The 19,220-nt window shown below is 37.7% G+C and overlaps 1 protein-coding gene across 3 annotated transcripts in view; it reads left to right on the top strand.

Moving 5' to 3' along the window:
• Positions 1-19,220, top strand: part of MGAT4A (alpha-1,3-mannosyl-glycoprotein 4-beta-N-acetylglucosaminyltransferase A) — an 83,306-nt gene that overhangs the window by 30,210 nt on the left and 33,876 nt on the right. For all 3 annotated transcript variants that reach the window (XM_074815053.1, XM_074815055.1, XM_074815054.1), the window contains exons 3-5: positions 1,001-1,168; positions 3,750-3,890; positions 7,067-7,200. In XM_074815053.1, the coding sequence (XP_074671154.1) occupies positions 1,001-1,168; positions 3,750-3,890; positions 7,067-7,200 (443 nt within the window). The remainder of the gene's footprint in view (positions 1-1,000; positions 1,169-3,749; positions 3,891-7,066; positions 7,201-19,220) is intronic.

Here is a 19,220-nt window from a genome sequence, read left to right as displayed (position 1 = left end):
ACAAAGAAGTAAATAAATGTAAATTGAAAGAAGTTGGAGGAAATGCAGCATTATTAACAAGGGAAAGTTGACTGTAATTCCTTTTTTACTCCATATGTTACTATAATGTAGCAACAGGAAGAGATTCAAATTGCTTGCAAAACTTGTTTCCCTACCACTGCAATACTAAAAGGCTAGGAATGGATAGGTAAATAACAAAAAATGTATGTCTATGGATGACAGCTGTGTGGTTGGAATACTGATTCCAAGGTATAAAATCACTTAAGGTACTCTAGTCCATATCTGTATATTGGCTGAAGGGGAGTGGTGGTGGTGAGCAGGAAATTCAAGGAAATGACCAGTAGGAAGAAGGAAAGATGCAGAAACCAGATATGCTTACATTGCTGGGTGGCAAGGGCATAAGCAACATATCAGCAAATGAGTTTTGGTGTTTCCCTCTCCCTTTTGGTCTCCTTTCAAAGAATACGTGTACGTATCTACATTAGCAGGATTTTGATCAGTTTTGTTCTTGCGGGCACTGACTAACATTACATTAAAACTTTGGTTTGAAATTGGTAAGACTGAAATATTGTCAAATTCCACTCAGCCTTACAAAGTATTCAGAGGGGGCTTTCAAAAGGCATAACCTGTGCTTTTGTAATGCACCACTCCTACTCTGCTTCTTAAAAGAAAGGGTTTGTGGGCATCTATTCCAAGAAAGGATTCAGAATTTCCTTGTGGTGCTGAGTAACAGGGACTCAAAGGTTGCCCCTGTCTGTGCCTTCGGTGAGGGTCATACCCTCCTCGGTGCCTGCTTTGCATCCCTGTGTGCTGCAGCTACCTCTTCCCTCTGTGTGCTGTGTAAATGCTGGGGTGCCTAACTCAGGTGGGATTGTGCTGGGCTGTGCCCTGCTTGGCTGGATTTCAGGTGCTGCATAGCTGAGCTGTCCCTGACCCTTGCTGGATCCGTCTGTAGGTGTTTGTTTCCAAAAATAACCAGGATCATCTTTTTTCTCTCTAGAAAAGTTGATTGCTTATCAACGGGAATTTCATGCTTTGAAGGAACGTCTTCGTATAGCTGAGCATCGCACTCTGCAACGCTCTTCTGAGCTGAATGCTATATTGGAGCAGTTCAGGCGTGCAGTAGCAGAAACAAATGGGAGTAAGAATGCAATGAATAATTTTTCAGGTACAGACTGTGATTAAGCTATTTTTTATAACTCTGCAATACCAATATCTCTTACTATTACTATAGAATAAGAAATTAATACCAAGAAAGCCAAATGAAACTGTTCAGCAGTGCGAATAAAGAATGTGTAATATGTTATATCTGGTGGGGATTTTTTTGGTTTTTGATTTTTCCATTTTCTATTCTTAATGATCCATCCACTCTTCATTCTTATGACTTCAGGGACTGAATACTTATGACACACCTAGCTCCCAAAGTTTGGAACTTCTGGTTACTTCTTTAACATATTGAATATATTTTGACAATAATTTACATCACTTTTTAAATAGAGCTTGAGGGGAAAGGTGAGCAAACAGAAGAAATGGATGAATTTTAAGCAATTAAAATATCTTTAAAAGCCAGCTGGAAGATGTAAAAATGTACAGGCTAAGGTATTGGTTATGATTTGTAAAATATATAGGTAATGTCCCTTTTAATAACTAGTGATTAAATGGTAAACTGGTAAAGTCTTCTGTGAGTTTTTACCCATTTCGGAGGCTGATGCTCAGTTTACCGAGAGCTGCATTTGGCAGTATTGGAGAATGACTTTGGACTACTCACCAGATTATTGAAGTTAACTTTCCAAATCACACTATTACTGCTTTAGTCACTCTGATTTTTCTAGATGGAAAATGAATACCAAATAAATATAAACTTTCTGTGGAGACGTCTAATTTGGTAGGTTGCAAAAATTTCACTGTATTTGCTTAATGAAGAATATAAACCCAAATAGTTTTGCAAATAAAAAAACTGGATCAAGCTTTTTGTATTTGTTGTCTACTTGCATTTGTGCTATGGGTTAGTATTTTCTATAGAATTTTTTTTTTGGGGGGGTAGGGCTGCTTGTTATAATTATAGGCCCTCAGTGCTGATATTAATGATGAATTGCTCTGACACTAATGGCCTGTCCAGCCTGATCTCTGTAGTTCCCTGGATCTCCAGGAATGTTATGGAAAAGATTACATTTAACATAGTCTGTGACTTTCACCACCTTCTTCTGTAGGCATGTTTTTGCTGTTAAAACAAGCAACCATAGAGGAACTGAAGTAATTTTGATACTGGATTTATGATTAAGTTATTACCACATTTATTTCTGAAAATGAGTTAGTTTGCTTATAGACAATATAGTTATAGGGAATTATTCTCTTCTGATGCAGCTGAAGCTACTGATTCACATTTTTAACATTCTACAATGTCTGGATCCCAACGGGGACATCCCCTTTTTTCCATGTGGAGTCATGATGCAAAGTCAGATAAGTCTGAATTCCTGAGCTTTTGTGCTCAGAACTTAGTATTAGATAGATTTTTTTTTTTTATTAAGTTTAATGTACTTAAGTATACATAATACTATGTAGTACTTGCTATCTTTGAAAGAAAAAGAATTCCGGATTGTTTTATGTAGGTCATTATTCATTCACACAAAGAGCTGTCATACTTTGACAAAATTTTTAGTCCAGCTTTTGTAGTTGAAGCTAAAGGAAATGTTAGCAGGAAGAGTAAAATGTACCTGTATTGGAATCTATCAAAATAAGCATCTCTACTTATGGCATCTATTTACAAAGCTTTTTTTTCAAGATTTTAAGTGGTTAGGAATTTAGTTTCACCCAAAAATAAATATTTTAAAAAATCCAACCAAACCAAAACCCGCAACAAACCCCTTCTATCTTTGTAGAAACTACACTCAAAATCTGAGAGGAATGACATTTCTGGTATTACTTTTCTCACTTCTTCACAATTCAATTTTATCTGGGAAACCTTGAGTACAGTTTTTTACTTAACTTGATATTATAAAGCCCATAAGTTTTCAAAGGTCTATATGCTATTGTATTTGCCATTTGAAATAAGAGTTGTTTTCACACTTGATGTAAGAAAATCAACACACACAGCAGGGGAATTTAAAAACTGTTATTTGCAACTTCTGAGAGCCACCTGGAACATCCTGAGAGGCAGTTACTCTAGAAAGAGCAAGAATTATTTTAAGTACTCTAATGGACCAAATTAAATTCACATTAGCATTTATTTTATTGCAGAAATATTCAAAATATCAATTGAATATTTAGTGCTGTTTTTGTTTTGTATCTGTATGTGCAGTGTATTCCAGTATGTATTTGTAGCTTTGAAAGGTTATTTGCAGTAGCATCACTACATGGTGATGAGCTCTGTAAGGATAAGTAAAAAATAATGTAGGTGAATAAGCCTCCCATTTTGATTCATTGGGAAAAAAACACAAAAACCACCAAGCCCCTAAATAAATGGACCATTCTTTACTTCTGTGATTGCACACTAAGTCTTATGTGATCTGGTAAGTATTAGCTGTATCTGTAGCAAGGTTACTCAATGGAAAATAGTCTTGGCCATTGTTTATTTAAAAAATTAAAATAAGAAAATACTTCCTTTGTACAGAAGATATAATGCCTAAGTAAAATGCATCATTTGTTCTGTTTTTCGGTTAGGAACAAGCTTGGAATTGTGTACTATTTACCACTGCATAAAACTTCATATTATTTGTTTTCTGCATTACTGATTTCATGTATGTTTGCAGATGAAACACTGAAATTATTAAAAGAGCTAACAAGTAGAAAATCTCTTCAAGTGCCAAATATCTATTACCATTTGCCTCATTTGTTGAAAAATGAAGGAAGCCTTCAACCTTCTGTGCAGGTTGGCCTTGGAAGGACAGGAGGTATGGTGGTATCATGTTTATTTGATGTTTTATATCTGGAAGACTTTCTAGTTTTAGTAATAAAATTGACTGCATTACTTGGTAGATCAAGGACATCTCATTTAACTTGTGTGATATGGATATCTCTTAGAATTTGCACTGAATCCAAGATGAAAGGAGTTTGGCTTCAGCTTTGCTCTTTTCTGCATAATCTCAATCACACCCCATGCCATGTTAAGGTACACATTAAAAAGCATTTGGTTTGGATGAATTTTTTGTAACTAAGTAAAAGGGAATAAAGCTCAAGCATTACAGATTCTGAGCTGCTAGTGGACCCTTTGGCTTTTCAGATTTGTGGGGTAGCCATGCTGCATGGATATAATTATTTTAGAGTTGATGTTTCTGGTTTTTTGACCAATATATTTCAATGTGTAACTTAGAGTTGGGAGAACTAGGACAATCAGATATAATTGCATCAATAAAATGTGGACATTCATTCGGAGGAGGGGGGGGGGGGGGGGAAATCAGTGTTGTGCTGCAATACTGTTAATCCTCTTTTTTTATTTTTTTTCTTAATCCTCACAAATTCTGAGCTCTGGTCATTGGGATAGCTCCATGGAATCTCACTTTTGGAGCTCTAGAAAATAAATAGCATAGTGCTCAACCAAACTGATATACCTCAAAGTGCATGTGTGTGTGTCTCTAAGCTTAAAGAGAAACAAGGATTCTTTGGTGGGGCCTGTGTGCCATCTAACTTGAATGGCTCCTGTTACTGAGCACTAGACCTTTTTTTTTTTTCTTCCCCTCTTTGTTTCTGAAAAAAGCATTAGTTACTCTTGGCCTGTATTTTTTCATTACTTCAGTAAGTTTGATTGCTCCTTCTTTTAACAGAAGGCACGCTTGTGTGACAAATGTGTGGGCTCAAGCCATAGGGTTATTTTTCTGACTATAAACACAATTTATTTCAATGTTGTTATTCAGGAAGGAAAAGGCTCATATTCCTTTATTGTTTTAAGTGAAGCCTGTATTATATCCCGCTGGGAATATATGACAGAAGGTTGCAATTACAAATTAGAAATTGGAATCAGGTTTATTTAATTAAAAAGAGGGAGGAAATTCTGAGTTAAAATTATTTTCTCATCTTCCTCTTTCCTGGTCACTGTGTTTTTTGAGTGTTTGTTTTAAAAATTCAGAGCTTGTTAATGTGTAGTAGGCTCTATGATAATATAGGCTCTATAAGGAAGGATAAACAACATTTTTAATAATTGTTTGATTTTATATATTTATGATGTGGTAAATCATGTCATAAATGGCTCGGAATGCTGGTGTTGACTTCATGATATCTGCTTTATCGTTTTACTGTGTTCCTGCTGCTAGTAGACTACCTAGTAGGTAGCAAGCCCTGGGTACAGGGTGGGGTACATGAGAGAGACTGTGGGAAAATTAAGGAACATGTGCATTAAAGTTAAGGAACACGGGACTCAAATGGCCAGCTGAAAGATGGTGTTAATAGTGTTGTAGATGCGGCCAGATTGCTTTGCAGGGATAAGAGTTTTCAGTGAGGAATTTCTGGGCAATCCTGATGACCCAGACTTCATTTTCTAGAGGAATCCAAATCAGGTGCAAGGAAAGTAATAGAGTTTTTTTTATCAGTGTCATTTTAAAAGACGACTTCTGAGAAGTTAATACTTGAGTTGTGAAGAATAGTTATGCCAGTTTGAAAATGAAACCAAGTTAGGGAGTTTAATCGCTGCATAAGTGTTGGTGCACCATATCTGATTAGTACCATGGTTGTTGATTATTACTATTGTATTGGGTTTTGTGTGGCAAGGTTTTGGTAGCGGGCAGGGCTATGGGAGTGGCTTCTATGAGAAGCTGCTAGAAACTTCCCCTATGTCTGACAGAGCCAATGCCAGCTGGCTCCAAGATGGACCTGCCACTGGCCAAGGCCAAGCCTGTTAGTGAAGGTGGTAGTGCCTCTGTGATAACATATTTAAGAAGGGGGGAACAAAAAACCCTGTGCAGTTGCAGCCAGCAGAAAGGAGTGAGAATATGCGAGAGAAACAGCTCTGCAGACACCAAGATCAGTGAAGAAGAAGGGGGAGGAGGTGCTCCAGGCACTGGAGCAAGATGCCCCTGCAGCCTGTGGTGAAGACCCCGGTGAGGCGGGCTGTGTCCCTGCAGCCCGTGGAGGCCCGCAGTGGAGCAGATCTCCACCTGCAGCCCGTGGCGGACCCCACACAGGAGCAGATGGATGCCAGAAGGAGGCTGCAACCCCATGGCATGCCCATGCTGGAGCAGGCTCCTGGCAGGACCTGTGGACCCGTGGAGAGAGGAGCCCACACTGGAGCAGGTTTGCTGGCAGGACTTGTGACCCTGTGGGGGACCCACACTGGAGCAGTCTGTTCCTGAAGGACTGCACCCCATGGAAGGGACCCACGCTGAAGCAGTTTGTGAAGAGCTGAAGCCCGTGGGAAGGACTCACGTTGGAGAATTTATGGAGGACTGTCTCCCATGGGAGGGACCCCACACTGGAGCAGGGGAAGAGTGTGAGGGGTCGTCCCCCTGACGAGGAAGGAGCAGCAGAGACAACGGGTGATGAACTGACCACAAGCCCCATTCCCATCCCCCTGCGTTGCCTGGGGGGAGGAGGTTGAGAAATTGGGAGCAAAGCTGAGCTCAGGAAGAGGAGAGGGGTGGGGGAAAGGTATTTTAAGATTTAGTTTTTATTTCCCATTACCCTACTCTGGTTTGGCATAAATTAAACTAATTTCCCCAAGTCAAGTCTGTTTTGCCCATGATGGTAATTGGTGAGTGATCTCTCCCTGTCCTTATCTTGACCCATGAGTCTTCTGTCATATTTTCTTTCCCCTGTTCAGTTGAGGAGGGGAGTGATAGAGTGGCTTTGGTGGGCACCTGGTATCCAGCCAGGGTCAACCCACCCCACCTATGCAATAATCTGGCATGTCTAGGATTACTGGTTTTTTTGGTGTGTTTTCTCTGAGCATTGGAGGTTATTATGTTAATCATGCTCCTGATGATGGGTGGTATATTTTTAAACTATTTTTAATTACTGTTATCTCCAGCTTTTAACTTTTGCATTTCTTAAGCAATGCTTTATTACGAGATAAATTTTTTTGTTTTCTATCTCGCATATGAAATCACTGAAAGTACATTTCTGGTTTGTTTGATTTCAGTTTCCATTGTAATGGGAATACCTACAGTGAAAAGAAAAGTCAAGTCTTACCTTACAGAAACTCTCCACTCCCTTATTGATAAGCTGTCCCCTGAAGAAAAACTGGATTGTGTTATGGTTGTCTTTATAGGAGAGGTAATCACTTAAGTATTTTTATACCATTTCTAACCTGCCTTTAATTACAAGTACCACTCCTTTCAGGAATTGATGAGGATCTACTTTTTCTTGAAGATGTAGAGAGATGACTGTCTTTTCCTTCCATGAAAAGGAAAGTGTCAGTCTTGTGTTTCTGAGAGAAATGATCCTGAACAGCCCAGCCTTTTCTATTTATCAAGGGAATTGTGACCATGGATTCAGTGGACTGGTTATTTTGCACATCTTCTGATGCATATACATAGTGACAATGATGTGCAAATTACCTTATTCCTTCAGCAGCAAAATAATGGCTAAGGGACTCTGGTGTCTCGTAGGGAGGATTTTTCCCATTCTCTTCATGCTACTGCTTAGTCCTTAGTCAAATGAGTGCTGCGCTTTGAGCTGTTAGGCACAGATTGTTACTGATTTTATTTTCTGGACAGTGTGAATATTGTAAGTTCAGACCTTTTTAATGAATTAAAGTGTTCAGTTGGAGTGTTTGGTCAGTTTGGCTCTGATTTAGTGGAAAACAAATTTAGGAAAATGATAGAGTGCTTTCAGAAATAATACTGTTGGCTGCTGGGAATTGCGTATACTTATTTTGATCTGTATGTTTTTCTCAGAAGTCTGACTTGGAGAGTGGGAAATTTATGTATATGTTTGACCTTCATCCATCTAACCATATAGTGCTCTACTGAAACAGTGTTTTATAAGTCCCAGAGATGAAAATTTACATCCTCTAGTTATAACTGGAAACAGTTTTAATCCTGTGAGCCAGTGTCCATTCGGGGATGAATCAGTGGAAAATAGGCATTTTAATACTTCTGGTTCTATTATCAGCACATTTTTAAGCTTTCCTTGAACTTTTTACCTGTACCTGAGAACTGATTCTTATGGTTTTCTAATGTAAATTGCTCTGTTTTCTTTTTCTTGACAGTCAGTCAAAAACTATCTGATACTGCTTTTCTGCAGAAAATGCTCTTAAAACATCTGTTGGTTGAGAATATCAAGAGAACAGAATTCATTCTGAATTACTGGAACGTTGGGTTTTTCTTCACTGTATTAGTTGGAGTAATTTTATTGCCTTTTGGTGTGGCTTCTTTTCAAGATTTAGATTTCATTTTGCTTTGCTTAAGGAGGTCTGAGCTATGAAGACTGTGTGTTATCATTGGAGTCTCTGTCTTCTCGAAAACTTAGGAGTGAAGTGTCCCAAAGTACACAAGTTTTTGTTGTTGCCTCAGACAAGCCATATTCTATTCTAGAGTTTTCCGCAGCAAAATAACTTTCTTCCTTTGAGGTGATGTGAAATTCTCTTTCATCTTGGGAATGATTCTACAGAAGTGACCGTGAAGGAAGTGAACGTGTTAACGTGGGAGCTCTTGCTTCTGTGCCCAAAGGAGAATTGTGTGGTTTGCTCTGAAGTGGCATCTGTTACCCTTTGTATCTTATCTCTGTACCTATCTCTTTGAGAGCAGCACTGTGTGCTTACTCACATACCTGCTATGGGCATTGCAAGCCATGAACATCTGGGAAAATTTGAAGAACATGAGTTTAAATTCTTGTCTTGTTATAACCATTCCTTAGATTTGCATTCCTTTTTCTTTACTCCATCCAATTCTGTGTCTTTCCTGCTTTACTGTTTCTTTGACCATGATTAATATGCTACAGTAAATACTTCATCCTGAACTATGCTATGTTTTTTTCTGAGTTATGCTGTATATTTCAGCTTCCTTCTGCAAGATGAAAAGCGTGGGTTTATTAAGCATTTTCTCTGGCTATTTGAAGGAAGGCCTACTCCCCTGGTGGACTTCTGTTTCTCCTTAAACAAAAGGAAGGGCTTTAGTTCTTAAAATAGCTTTGTGGGTTTTCCTAGCCTAAAATGCATTGCATTATTTAAAAATACATTAGAGCTTTGACCAGCTATGCTTGTATTAAAAATGACGGCAAAAGTTTCTGAAAAAAAGTATGTCCTCAGCTCAACATCTGTGCATTTAAGTACAGCAAGAAATGATTATAGTGTGAGGTTAAGTAATTTTGCTAGTAAGCTTAAAATTTCTATCTGTGCTTTGTCTATATCTTCTACCAACAAAAAAAAAAAACCCACAAGACTTTAGAAAAATGTTTTTACAAGAGAATTGTATGAAAAGCTATATTTTGAAAGGATTTTAATGTTTTCTTGCTGCCTTTATTTGAGAAATCAAATTGACAGTGTTTAAGAAGCATTGCTGGGAGCCATAGTCATGGACTGCAGTCTGTTTGTACAAAGCACCCTAAAAAACTCTTAATACTGCTATTTTTTTAGCAGTTCAATCTTGCTCCTTTCTTGTAAATTCTACTTTTTTGCTAGAAAACAAGTTGAAAATTAAGGCTAATGGCTTTCTGCAAATAGCATGAACAGTGTAAACAGATGAGCTAGTAAATATAGTTGCATTATGGTTGCTAAATAAAGAGATCTGCATATTCATTTACTGTATGGATATTTCTCAGTAATGTAATTATACACAGTAAATTTCCATACTGGAAGTTCAAGGAATTCTAAAATATCTCAGCTGATGTGATATCTAATCACCAATTTAAATAATTACTAGAATTGCTTGACAGTAAACTGTGCAATTGTTCCAGTAACTGACATATGTCTGTGTTCTCCAGTTTGTTAAAATAACTTTATTGCAGAATAGTGTGCAGGTATTCATTAGGATGACTAATAAATAGGCGTGATTATACCTCTATACTTAAAAATCTTTTTATTCCCCTTCACTATATAGCTAGTTCATAGACTTGTCAGATGACTTGAAACAAGCAATTCAAATCTCATAAACCTGCTCTGTATGAGAACTTGCTTTCAGAATAAACTATAGTCTTTAGGTTTAAGAAACTATGAATCCAGATTAAAGTCGTGGCCTAATTTTTTTATTTAATAGGGTTTGTAATTAACATGGAAAACGTTTTTGAATCATGTTTCACATCATAGTGGAAGAACATATGTATAGATAGATACACACATGCACTACTGAATATGAGAGAAATTAATATACTTTTCTGGTATCTAAGCAATTTTTTTTCCCCTGTGGGGAGTTCTCATTTACCATGAAGAGACTGTGTCTTAGACTTATTCTAAATATATCACAAATTATTGTCAGTCCACTTCATTAATCAGTGACTGCACTTAGCTTTTGTTCAAACATTAATCAGTGTATATTGGAAAGACTAAAAGCCCTTGATTTGACCAAAACTATCAAAGACAAATCATTTTGGTAAGAATCAGAAGACACTACGGGTACGCAAAGGCATTTTGCTAATTCTGTACACCACTGATTACATCTGACTAGGCAATAATTGACTAGCCATTTGTTCTTGGACCACTAGGCCATATGTTACACTTTCTTACATATTGCTTATTCAAATCCTACTCTGTTGTTTCACATGTGTAAACTTCATTTAGGCTAGAAAAACTTCGATATCTTTATTATCTTTTACTGTCACTGTGTCATCTCTTTATGTGAACAGTGACTGCTAAATTAAAAGATACTGATCTTCAGTAGTGTTTGCTCCTTTTGTTGAGAATCTTTTTTTGTTTATTATTTATTTGGAAAAGTTTCTGTATGGGTTGGGTCAGTGTGACACAAGCACCCAGCGAAGTACCATCCTGTGCGCTGGTATGAACAGAGCTTCAGCAAATTAAGCACTGAGTGCACATACTGGGTCAAACCTTGCTGAACCTGTTTTGGATGTATTAACATTGGAGTGCAATAAGCAAAACTTCTCCAGCAGAATAAACAAGCCTGTATTTTCACTCTTCTTGATCTGGGCCTGAATTACAGATCTCTCTGATCAGTACATTTTGTCTCTCTTGCTCTCAACCTGGGTGTATCATCCTGGCTACAGAGGTGTTCCATGCTTTCTGCCAATTGTTGAAAACTTGAGAGTTGCCCCTTCCTGGAGGTGTCCTGGAGAGTGTATTCTTAGTCTTCAAAAGATTTGAGTGCACATCTTGAGTTGGAGAAAGACTAGTAGTAGATCTTAGCATATACATACATATGTATGTATGTAATATATGTATTTAAAAACTCAAAGCTAGACAAGACTATTTTGCCAAATGATACATTATCCTCACCAGATAATTTTAAAGGCCTTGTTTTGGAAATCTCAATCAAAACTGATCAGAATGAATACACCTTCTAGGTATACTGCTGACATCTGGAAGGGTGGCTTGGTCTGTCATTGAGAAGTTGGGATATTTAAGCTGCTGTTGCAATCCCTGCTTCTTTGGCACCTAAGCTTTGGTACCCAAAGGGTATCAAGACTACTGATACTGGGCACTATCATAGGATTTTACACTCCTCTTTTCCTGGCAGTGACTAGCAAAGTTTTTATACAAGATTAAACCAGTGATAAAAATCTTTTAGATCTAAGAAAACATCCTTGAGAAGATTTGAAAACTTCCATGTACCTGAGACAAATTTAGTATCTCAGCACAAAGATAAAATTCAGGATTGTTTTCTTTTCTCAAGGCCTAGACTTGAATGAAATGCTTCTCTAACTATAAGATACCTCCTGAGATGCACCTTGGCCACAGTGTAACTATCTGATGTTCCTGGTAAGGGAACATCACTGTTGATAGACAGAGTTGTGTCTGATCTCTTGGGTAATGTCTAATGTATTTGTGAGATAGAAAGTAACAGTAATAATACTTCAGAAGCATTGTAGCAGGTGACTTCGTACCTGGATGACTGACTGAATTGACACTTTGAGTTTTAGACAACGCTGTCAAATTTTGCTACTATGGTCTGCCTTGACCTAAAGACAATGATGACAAATTCCTTCTGTCCTCCAAATAAAGGAGATAATTCTATTATCGTAGAAGAGTGTAGAAGATAATTCTATTATCGTAGAAGAGTGCTTTTGACTGTACGCAGCAACTACCTATCATCTTCTGGAAAACAAACCATCTAGACCTTTTCAACAATTTAAAGGCTCACCCAGAGACAAGAAGTTTCCCTTAGGGTTGCCAGGCCACATATGCTGCTGTCTTTCAGACTTTACAAACCAGGCTTCATCTTTAATATGCACAAAACTAGTAGAAGGCTGTATAACAGTAACATAACTTGCATCTGAATGTCCTGGTTTGAATTGTCCCATGATGATTTTTTTTTTTTTTTGGTTCTGGCTGGCTAAAATTGTTCTCTGATGTGGTGTTGTGGTTCACAGCAAAATCCATATGGATGTATGCCCTCACAATCGAGGAGCTGACATGCAGAGCACAAGGGTAGGGAGAAACGAGAGTGGAGCGATACAAGAAAATACTTGTATTCCTGCTATTGCTGCCAAAGGCTTTGCATTGTGAAACCCTGTCCTGAACTGAATTGGGTTAATCACAGAAATGACTGGAGAAAGATATTTCTTACCTGTGTGGTAGAGTGGGGACTTTCAGTAAGGGAGGGATGAAGTCTTGTAGCCTCTGTGTTCTACATGAGCTAATTTTGCTTACATAACATTAGAGGGCTATGTTATGACAGTGTTCTGCATTCTTGTTTTTTGCTTTGCATCTTGTTCTCATGTTCCCTGTATTAAACTTGCTGCTTCAGATCTGAAAGCAGACACTGTATTTCTGAAAATAATTTTTTTCAGCTGCATTTGTTGAACTCTAATAGATAGTACCTTTTTCCATAGGCTTTATTTATATCCATACACTATTGCAACCACTGGAAACCATGCTGCACTTTTATTCCTTACAGTTTTTTCTTCACTGCATAAATACCTGAAAATAGGTCCAAATGCCACTATAGTGGCTGCTTTTTCTTATGTGAATTTTAATATGTACTTTCACCATTTCAGGGTAAATACACATTTGCTTTCCCTTTTCTGGAAACTGTTCAATTCTGTGTTGTTTGTTATTATTTAAAATACACTGTAAAATTATTCTACCCTTATTGTATAGGGATGATGAAAGATCAAATAAAATTGTAGAAACTAGTAAACAATGAAATGACCTCGCTTTGCAGATTAGCATGTTGTTTCCCAGGTATTTTTTTCTTTTTTTGGAAGATGTTCTTGAATAAGTTAAGACCGTCTTCTAGTAGATTTCATTTAAGAATTAAGATCTGCATAATCTAACAGCCTAGATAAACCACATTGTTTAGAATGTACTGTACAGTTAATGTCTGAATTTCCCCCACTGTAGCTTCTCTTCTTGAATTTGTAGTATTTGATATTCTGCATCTTAATTTCCTTTCCTAGTGGCTTGTGGAAAAAAAAATCTTTGGAGTTTTAATGCCACTTTTGCTTCGATTTGCACTTCTCTTCTTAAAACTGACTCATTTTCACAACCGAAACTGAAATTTAATCCAAACAGAGGTCTGTTAAGGCAGGATCTGAGATTCGGAGAATCACTGAGGTTAGAAGGGACCTCTAGAAGATGATCTAGTCCTACCTCCCTGCTCAAAGCTGAGTCAACTGCTGAAAACTTGCACATTTTGCATAGCATTTCAATATGCATCTTGAAAAGTATAGCTTTAAAAAACCTAAGGTTGCAAGTCAAACTTCCAGAACAAGAAAATGCTACAATTACATTGCTTGTGCACTGTATCATGGCATTCCATTATGTTTTACTTGCTTTTTTGTGTTCTTTTTTTTTTTTTTTTTGTTTGTGTGGAAGAGCCTCATGTGAAAATGAAGTTTCTCACTAGTTAGGTGCCAGTGTTGACACATACAGTTTAATTTTTCATAGCAGCTGCCATTCTGTAGCATTTTATACTGCCAAAGTCCAGTGTTTAGCACTTCTGGACAGGTCATGGGAATTGGAGTAAAAGTAGTGGTTAGTGGTAAACTAAGGAAAACTTAATTTGTAATGTATCCTGTACCATTAGGTAAGTTGTTGCAGGAACTGTGAGACAGGAAATAAAAGCGGGAACAGGAATCTCATGCTTTGCAATGGAATGTAGATGTCTGAACTTTAAGGCTGTTTTTGTTTCTTCTAGCAATACTGTGTTTTGTTGGTACTGCTGAAGTACAAGACCATGCCTTGTATGGTCTGATACAAAGTGTTTGTGTGCTTGCTCTGCCTGTGTGTCAGTCTGGCTCCAGCCCTGTTTGGACTCACTGTTTTGCTTGTTTAGATTTCACATATGTGTATTAGAACCAATTCTCAGTTTGAGATGGTGGTACAGGTGCAATACAGGTGCTGTTAAGTGAAATTAAGAGGCAAAATCTAGAACAAAGACAGTATTTTTGGTATGTAGCTAAATTGTGGAGCTTGTTGCTACTGGATATTGTGAAATAGGAGTGAGTGAATGGGTTCTGAAATGAGTCAGGGAAATTCACGAAGACCAGATCTAGGAGGAGCTATTGAATCTAATAATATGGATATCCGTCAGGCCTAGGAATTATAAACTCTTGATTACCAAGAACTGGGAGATATACAAAGGGAAGGAAGGTTCATTCTGTACATACCCTGTTTATTGCGCTCTATGCTGCACTGGAGCAGCCCCACTTGAGTATTGGGTGCAGTTTTGGGTGCCTCAACAGAAGGAGGATGTCAAACTGTTAGAGTGTGTCCAGAGGAGGGTGACCAAGATGATGAAAGGCCTCCAGGGCAAGACTTAGGAGAAGCGGATGAGGTCACTTGGTTTGTTAAACTTGAAGAAGAAAAGGCTGAAGGGAGACCTCGTCACCGTCCACAACTTCTCCAAGAGGGGCAGCAGAAGGGGAGGTGCTGATCTCCTCTCTCTGGTGACCAGTGATAGGACACAAGGAAATGGAATGAAGCTGTGTCAGGGGAAGTTTAGGTTGGACATTAGGAAAAGGGTCTTCACTGAGAGGGTGGTCAGTCACTGGAACAGGCTCCCCAGGGAAGTGGTCAGGGCACCCAGCCTGTCAGAGTTCAAGAAGCATCTGGATGATGCTCTTAGTCATATGCTCCTCTTGCTAGGAACCGGGAATTGAACTCGATGATCCTTATGGGTCCTTTCCAACTTGATATATTCTATGATTGCATCATTTTTTTTTCTATGCATCAGCTACTGGCTAAGACAGTAAATAGATCTTTGGTCTAAAATGCCATGGTTTTCCTTACATTCTGAGAAACAGACCACCTTCTGTCATTCTTGAAGGTATGAAGTAGGTAGGATTTAACAGTATGAAAGGGTTGATTCTTAAAACTAGAAACCTTGGTTTGGTGTGACAGTTGACTAGCTGTTAATCAAAACTTTATAATCTCTTGTTTTGTCTGCTAGCTAATATATTTTACTACTTTGCTATGCACATGCTCACTCATAAAAAGCAATAAAAAAGATTGGAAAGTTCATTGCTTCTCTGGTTCTTTGTTCATTATGAATAACAGTGTTTATTCAGACAAACCTTAGAATAACTGCAAATTTGAAATGCAGCCTCACCTAAACTAGAGAAGGTACTTTAGAAAATTGTAGGGCATCATCTTACAAAAACTGAGGAAATTTAAAAACTTATTTCACTGACAGTCTGAAACTTTAGTTTGTTCCTCAGCAGACTCTGAATTTTCTTTTAGAGAGATTCATCAAAGCACTTTATATGTGTGTCTCATCAAAACTGCTGATGCAAGGAGTTAAACCTTAGATGTTGCGATGTTCACAGACATATGAAACTCCATAGATCTCATTAAGCTAAAATCTTTTCTTGCTGAAAGTTTAGATAGGCTTAAGGGGATATTGGCAAGGTACCTTGAAGAGGAGTCTACTGAGGAATATTAAGTACACAAAATCACATCTGTCTCAGGAAGTAACCTGAATTGAAGGTAGTTGGAGTGTGAACGGTAGCAGGAGGGAGTATTGTGTATGCTTGTCCTGTTCTTATTCTTTGCTATGTATCTGTTCGTGGCTGCCAGTGCTGGAAGCAAGATGCTGACCTGGATCAATCTTCGCTCTGATCTGGTGTGAATGAAAAAAGGAGGATGTCTCACTCCAAGTGTTCTTGCTTTCTCTTGGATATCAGTAGTTTCGTATGACTAGGAAGAAAGAACAGGCGGATAGATTTGAACTGCTGATATTAAAATAACCAACCCTACTTATGCCATTCATTAGTTCTGGAGATCCACCTAACAGGACAAACTTGTTTGTAAGGCTTCATGTCATTCACTGATAAGATGCATCTTTGTGGCTGACGCTGTTAACTCTTCAGTTGTGGCCTTTCACAATTTTGCATTTAATCACTTTAAAGGGATTAGCTCATAAAATGTTCATTTTTTCTTCTTTTTCTTGGGTCCCAAACTCCTAGGGATTATTTAATCTTCAGCCTTAAGAGTTTTACTAAGGAAAAATTCCAACTTTGTTATTGCCTTCTAATTTGGTAGACCAGAACATTCATAGCTGTAGTCTTACAGGTTGCGCTGCTTTGGTTGGGATCACCAGTGACATTTTCTTTCAATAGTTGCAAGGAGCACGGATACCATGAAACAGAATTTAAGTTCATCATAGCTGCTCCAAAGTCAACCTAGTATCAACCAGAGGATCTTCACTAAAGAACAGTTAGACTTCGTCTTTCATGGGTGACTTCTTCATGATTAATCTGGATTTGTCTTGTCCTGTTTAAGGTTCTTGGAGAAGACAAGGATATTACTCTTTCACGTTATATACAGTTCATAATAATTTTCAGCAGTCTTGTGTCCTGCGGGTTGATAAAGAGGACCTTAGGTCTTATTTTGTCACGGCAGTAAATGCTTTCTTGCTCAAAAATGGAGAATAGATTTTGGTTAATAATAGATTTTTTTTTTTCCTGTTGCTTTTCAGTTACTAGCTTGAATTTATTGATACTGCTTGGAAGATCCTTAGGTTAGTGCAATTATCTGGCTATTCTAGTTTTCCTTCTATTGCTATCCTGCAAAGTCTTCTGTATAGTTAACTCTTCCCTTGGGTATAGTCACAGCTTGATCAAATTTATTGCATATTCTTGTACTTACTTCATGAGGTATTGTGAAATAACTTATAAGTGCCACCTTCCTGGGACATGTCCATAGCTGAAGGGTGTTGGCAAAGATCCCACCTAGTGTTAGGCTGGGTAACGAGAAGAGTTGGTTGCCTCTGGAAGTTTTGATGGGGAAAGATGACAGTCAAGCTGCTATCCAGAGGAGAAGAGTTTGGTGTTGGAATCCTGGTTCTGAATCTCAGACACTGCTGGTAGATATGCATACAACTGCTTTTTTAGAAATAATAGCAGGATATCAAGTTTTTAATGCATTTGATCATGTGAAAAATGGCATCAACTCCTTTAATCTCAGTGTTGTTTTTCATTCTAAAAGTGGCATATCCTTTTGCACTATGCTGATGCAGTGGTTGTTGATTGAGAAGGAAGGTTACCTACTAAACTAGCAGTGGTATTTGCTGTATCTCATGTTCAGCGCAGCTAGACCAGACCATCTTGACTTTGTGTGGCAGCAGCCCAGATTACAATATGAAGTTGGAAGACTAGAGGCTACATATATTTAATGTGAAGCTATTGTGATTGCAGCTCCGACTGGAAACTGCCAAACTTTTGCATGAAGGACACAAACAAATAAGTGGAAGTAGGGCAAAAACCTCTTATTCCAGACTTATTTTCTGATTGTGGTGTGTTCTGTATAAGTGTGTAAGGTTTTATAAGCACTAGCAAGGCTTTGTGGCATATCTGCAAAATTGGTCAAAATATGTTTGCTCTGAGGAGACTTGCACTAAGGCACAGGCTTGTTACCAAATACAAGCTTCCAACTGAGATGTAGTTTGGCATTTATTTTAATCTCTGGAATACTGATTAGAAACTAGCTGTGTTTCTGCTCTCTGTGTGTATGTATGTATATCTTTTATATATATATATATGAAATCTTGCATTTTTCTGTGCAATTACAGTATGGACTCCTTAACAAGTATTTGAGTTACTAACGCTAGACTGGGTAATCGAAGTTTGGCCTGCCAACTGGAAATTTAAATTGTTTTTTTCGTACACTGACTACATTTCTGTATTTAATATTTAAAAGGTTTTAAAAAAAAAGAGAAACGTTTCGGTTAAAGACGGATATACTAAACTATTTTTAGTTAGTCACTAGGTCACTTTGCAACTGTCATACACAGCAGAAAGTTATGTCTTAAACTCCATTCCAATAATAAATTGTGTGTGAACAATCCATATGTGTATTTAAAGACTTAGTGATATATCAAGGTCCATATGGACTTGTGAGTCTCCTTGTGTGGAACTCACTGCAGGATGAATTTTAAATTGTGAACACCTTATCTGCTTATTTAGAACTTCTGTCCAGCATTAGGCATAGCACTTATGAAGAAAATATGTATGAAAAATATGACAAATGCTTTCTACTCACATTTTCTAGTAGTGTTTAGAACCCACTTTTGGAAGAAACCCACTGTTGTCCTTTTTGAGAAAATGTACGTCACTGGCATTATGTTGGATTTTATAAAAATAAATCTTTAAAAATAGGAATGGTAATTTTTAAGATCAAAGGTTAAGCACCTTTATCAAACAAGATTAGTGGTTCTATAGAAATGCTTGGGAGGGATTTATTCTCTGTGTGTATAATCCTTTAATGATAACCTGCGTTACAAATTCATCAAAAAAAAAAAAATGAACTGTTCTTTTGTTTCCAGCATTTCAAAGGCAGCTATTTCTCTAGAGTACTCATGAGCCACCAGAATCCGGGCTGATTTATAGACTATAAATTTTCTTTTGAAAACTGATGAATAGTATATCAAATTATTAGATTAGCAAGTATAACAAGTTAGGGTTTTCATTCACATTGAGTTCACAACTCAGTTTTCCTGACATGCATGTGTATGACCAAGTGAATAGGTTGACTAATTGGCCAGTTCTGGCAAGTTAGATGATCTAGACTTTTCCAGAAGGTCACAATTTGTATTTTAACCAACAAGTAATTTTAGAATTTGTGTATCTTTAACAACTGTGTGATTGATAGGATTGATAGTCCCTCAAGTTTAGTCTTTGATGCAAAAAAGCAACCCTAGTCAGGAAAGCAGCATGTTCATTGCTGTCTGTGCTTGGGGCAT

Source organism: Strix aluco, chromosome 2 (genome assembly GCF_031877795.1).
Source record: "Strix aluco isolate bStrAlu1 chromosome 2, bStrAlu1.hap1, whole genome shotgun sequence".
Classification (NCBI taxonomy): Eukaryota; Metazoa; Chordata; class Aves; order Strigiformes; family Strigidae; genus Strix; species Strix aluco.
The sequence above is the reverse complement of the archived record's forward strand: the minus strand, read 5'-3'. Positions and strand labels throughout refer to the sequence as shown.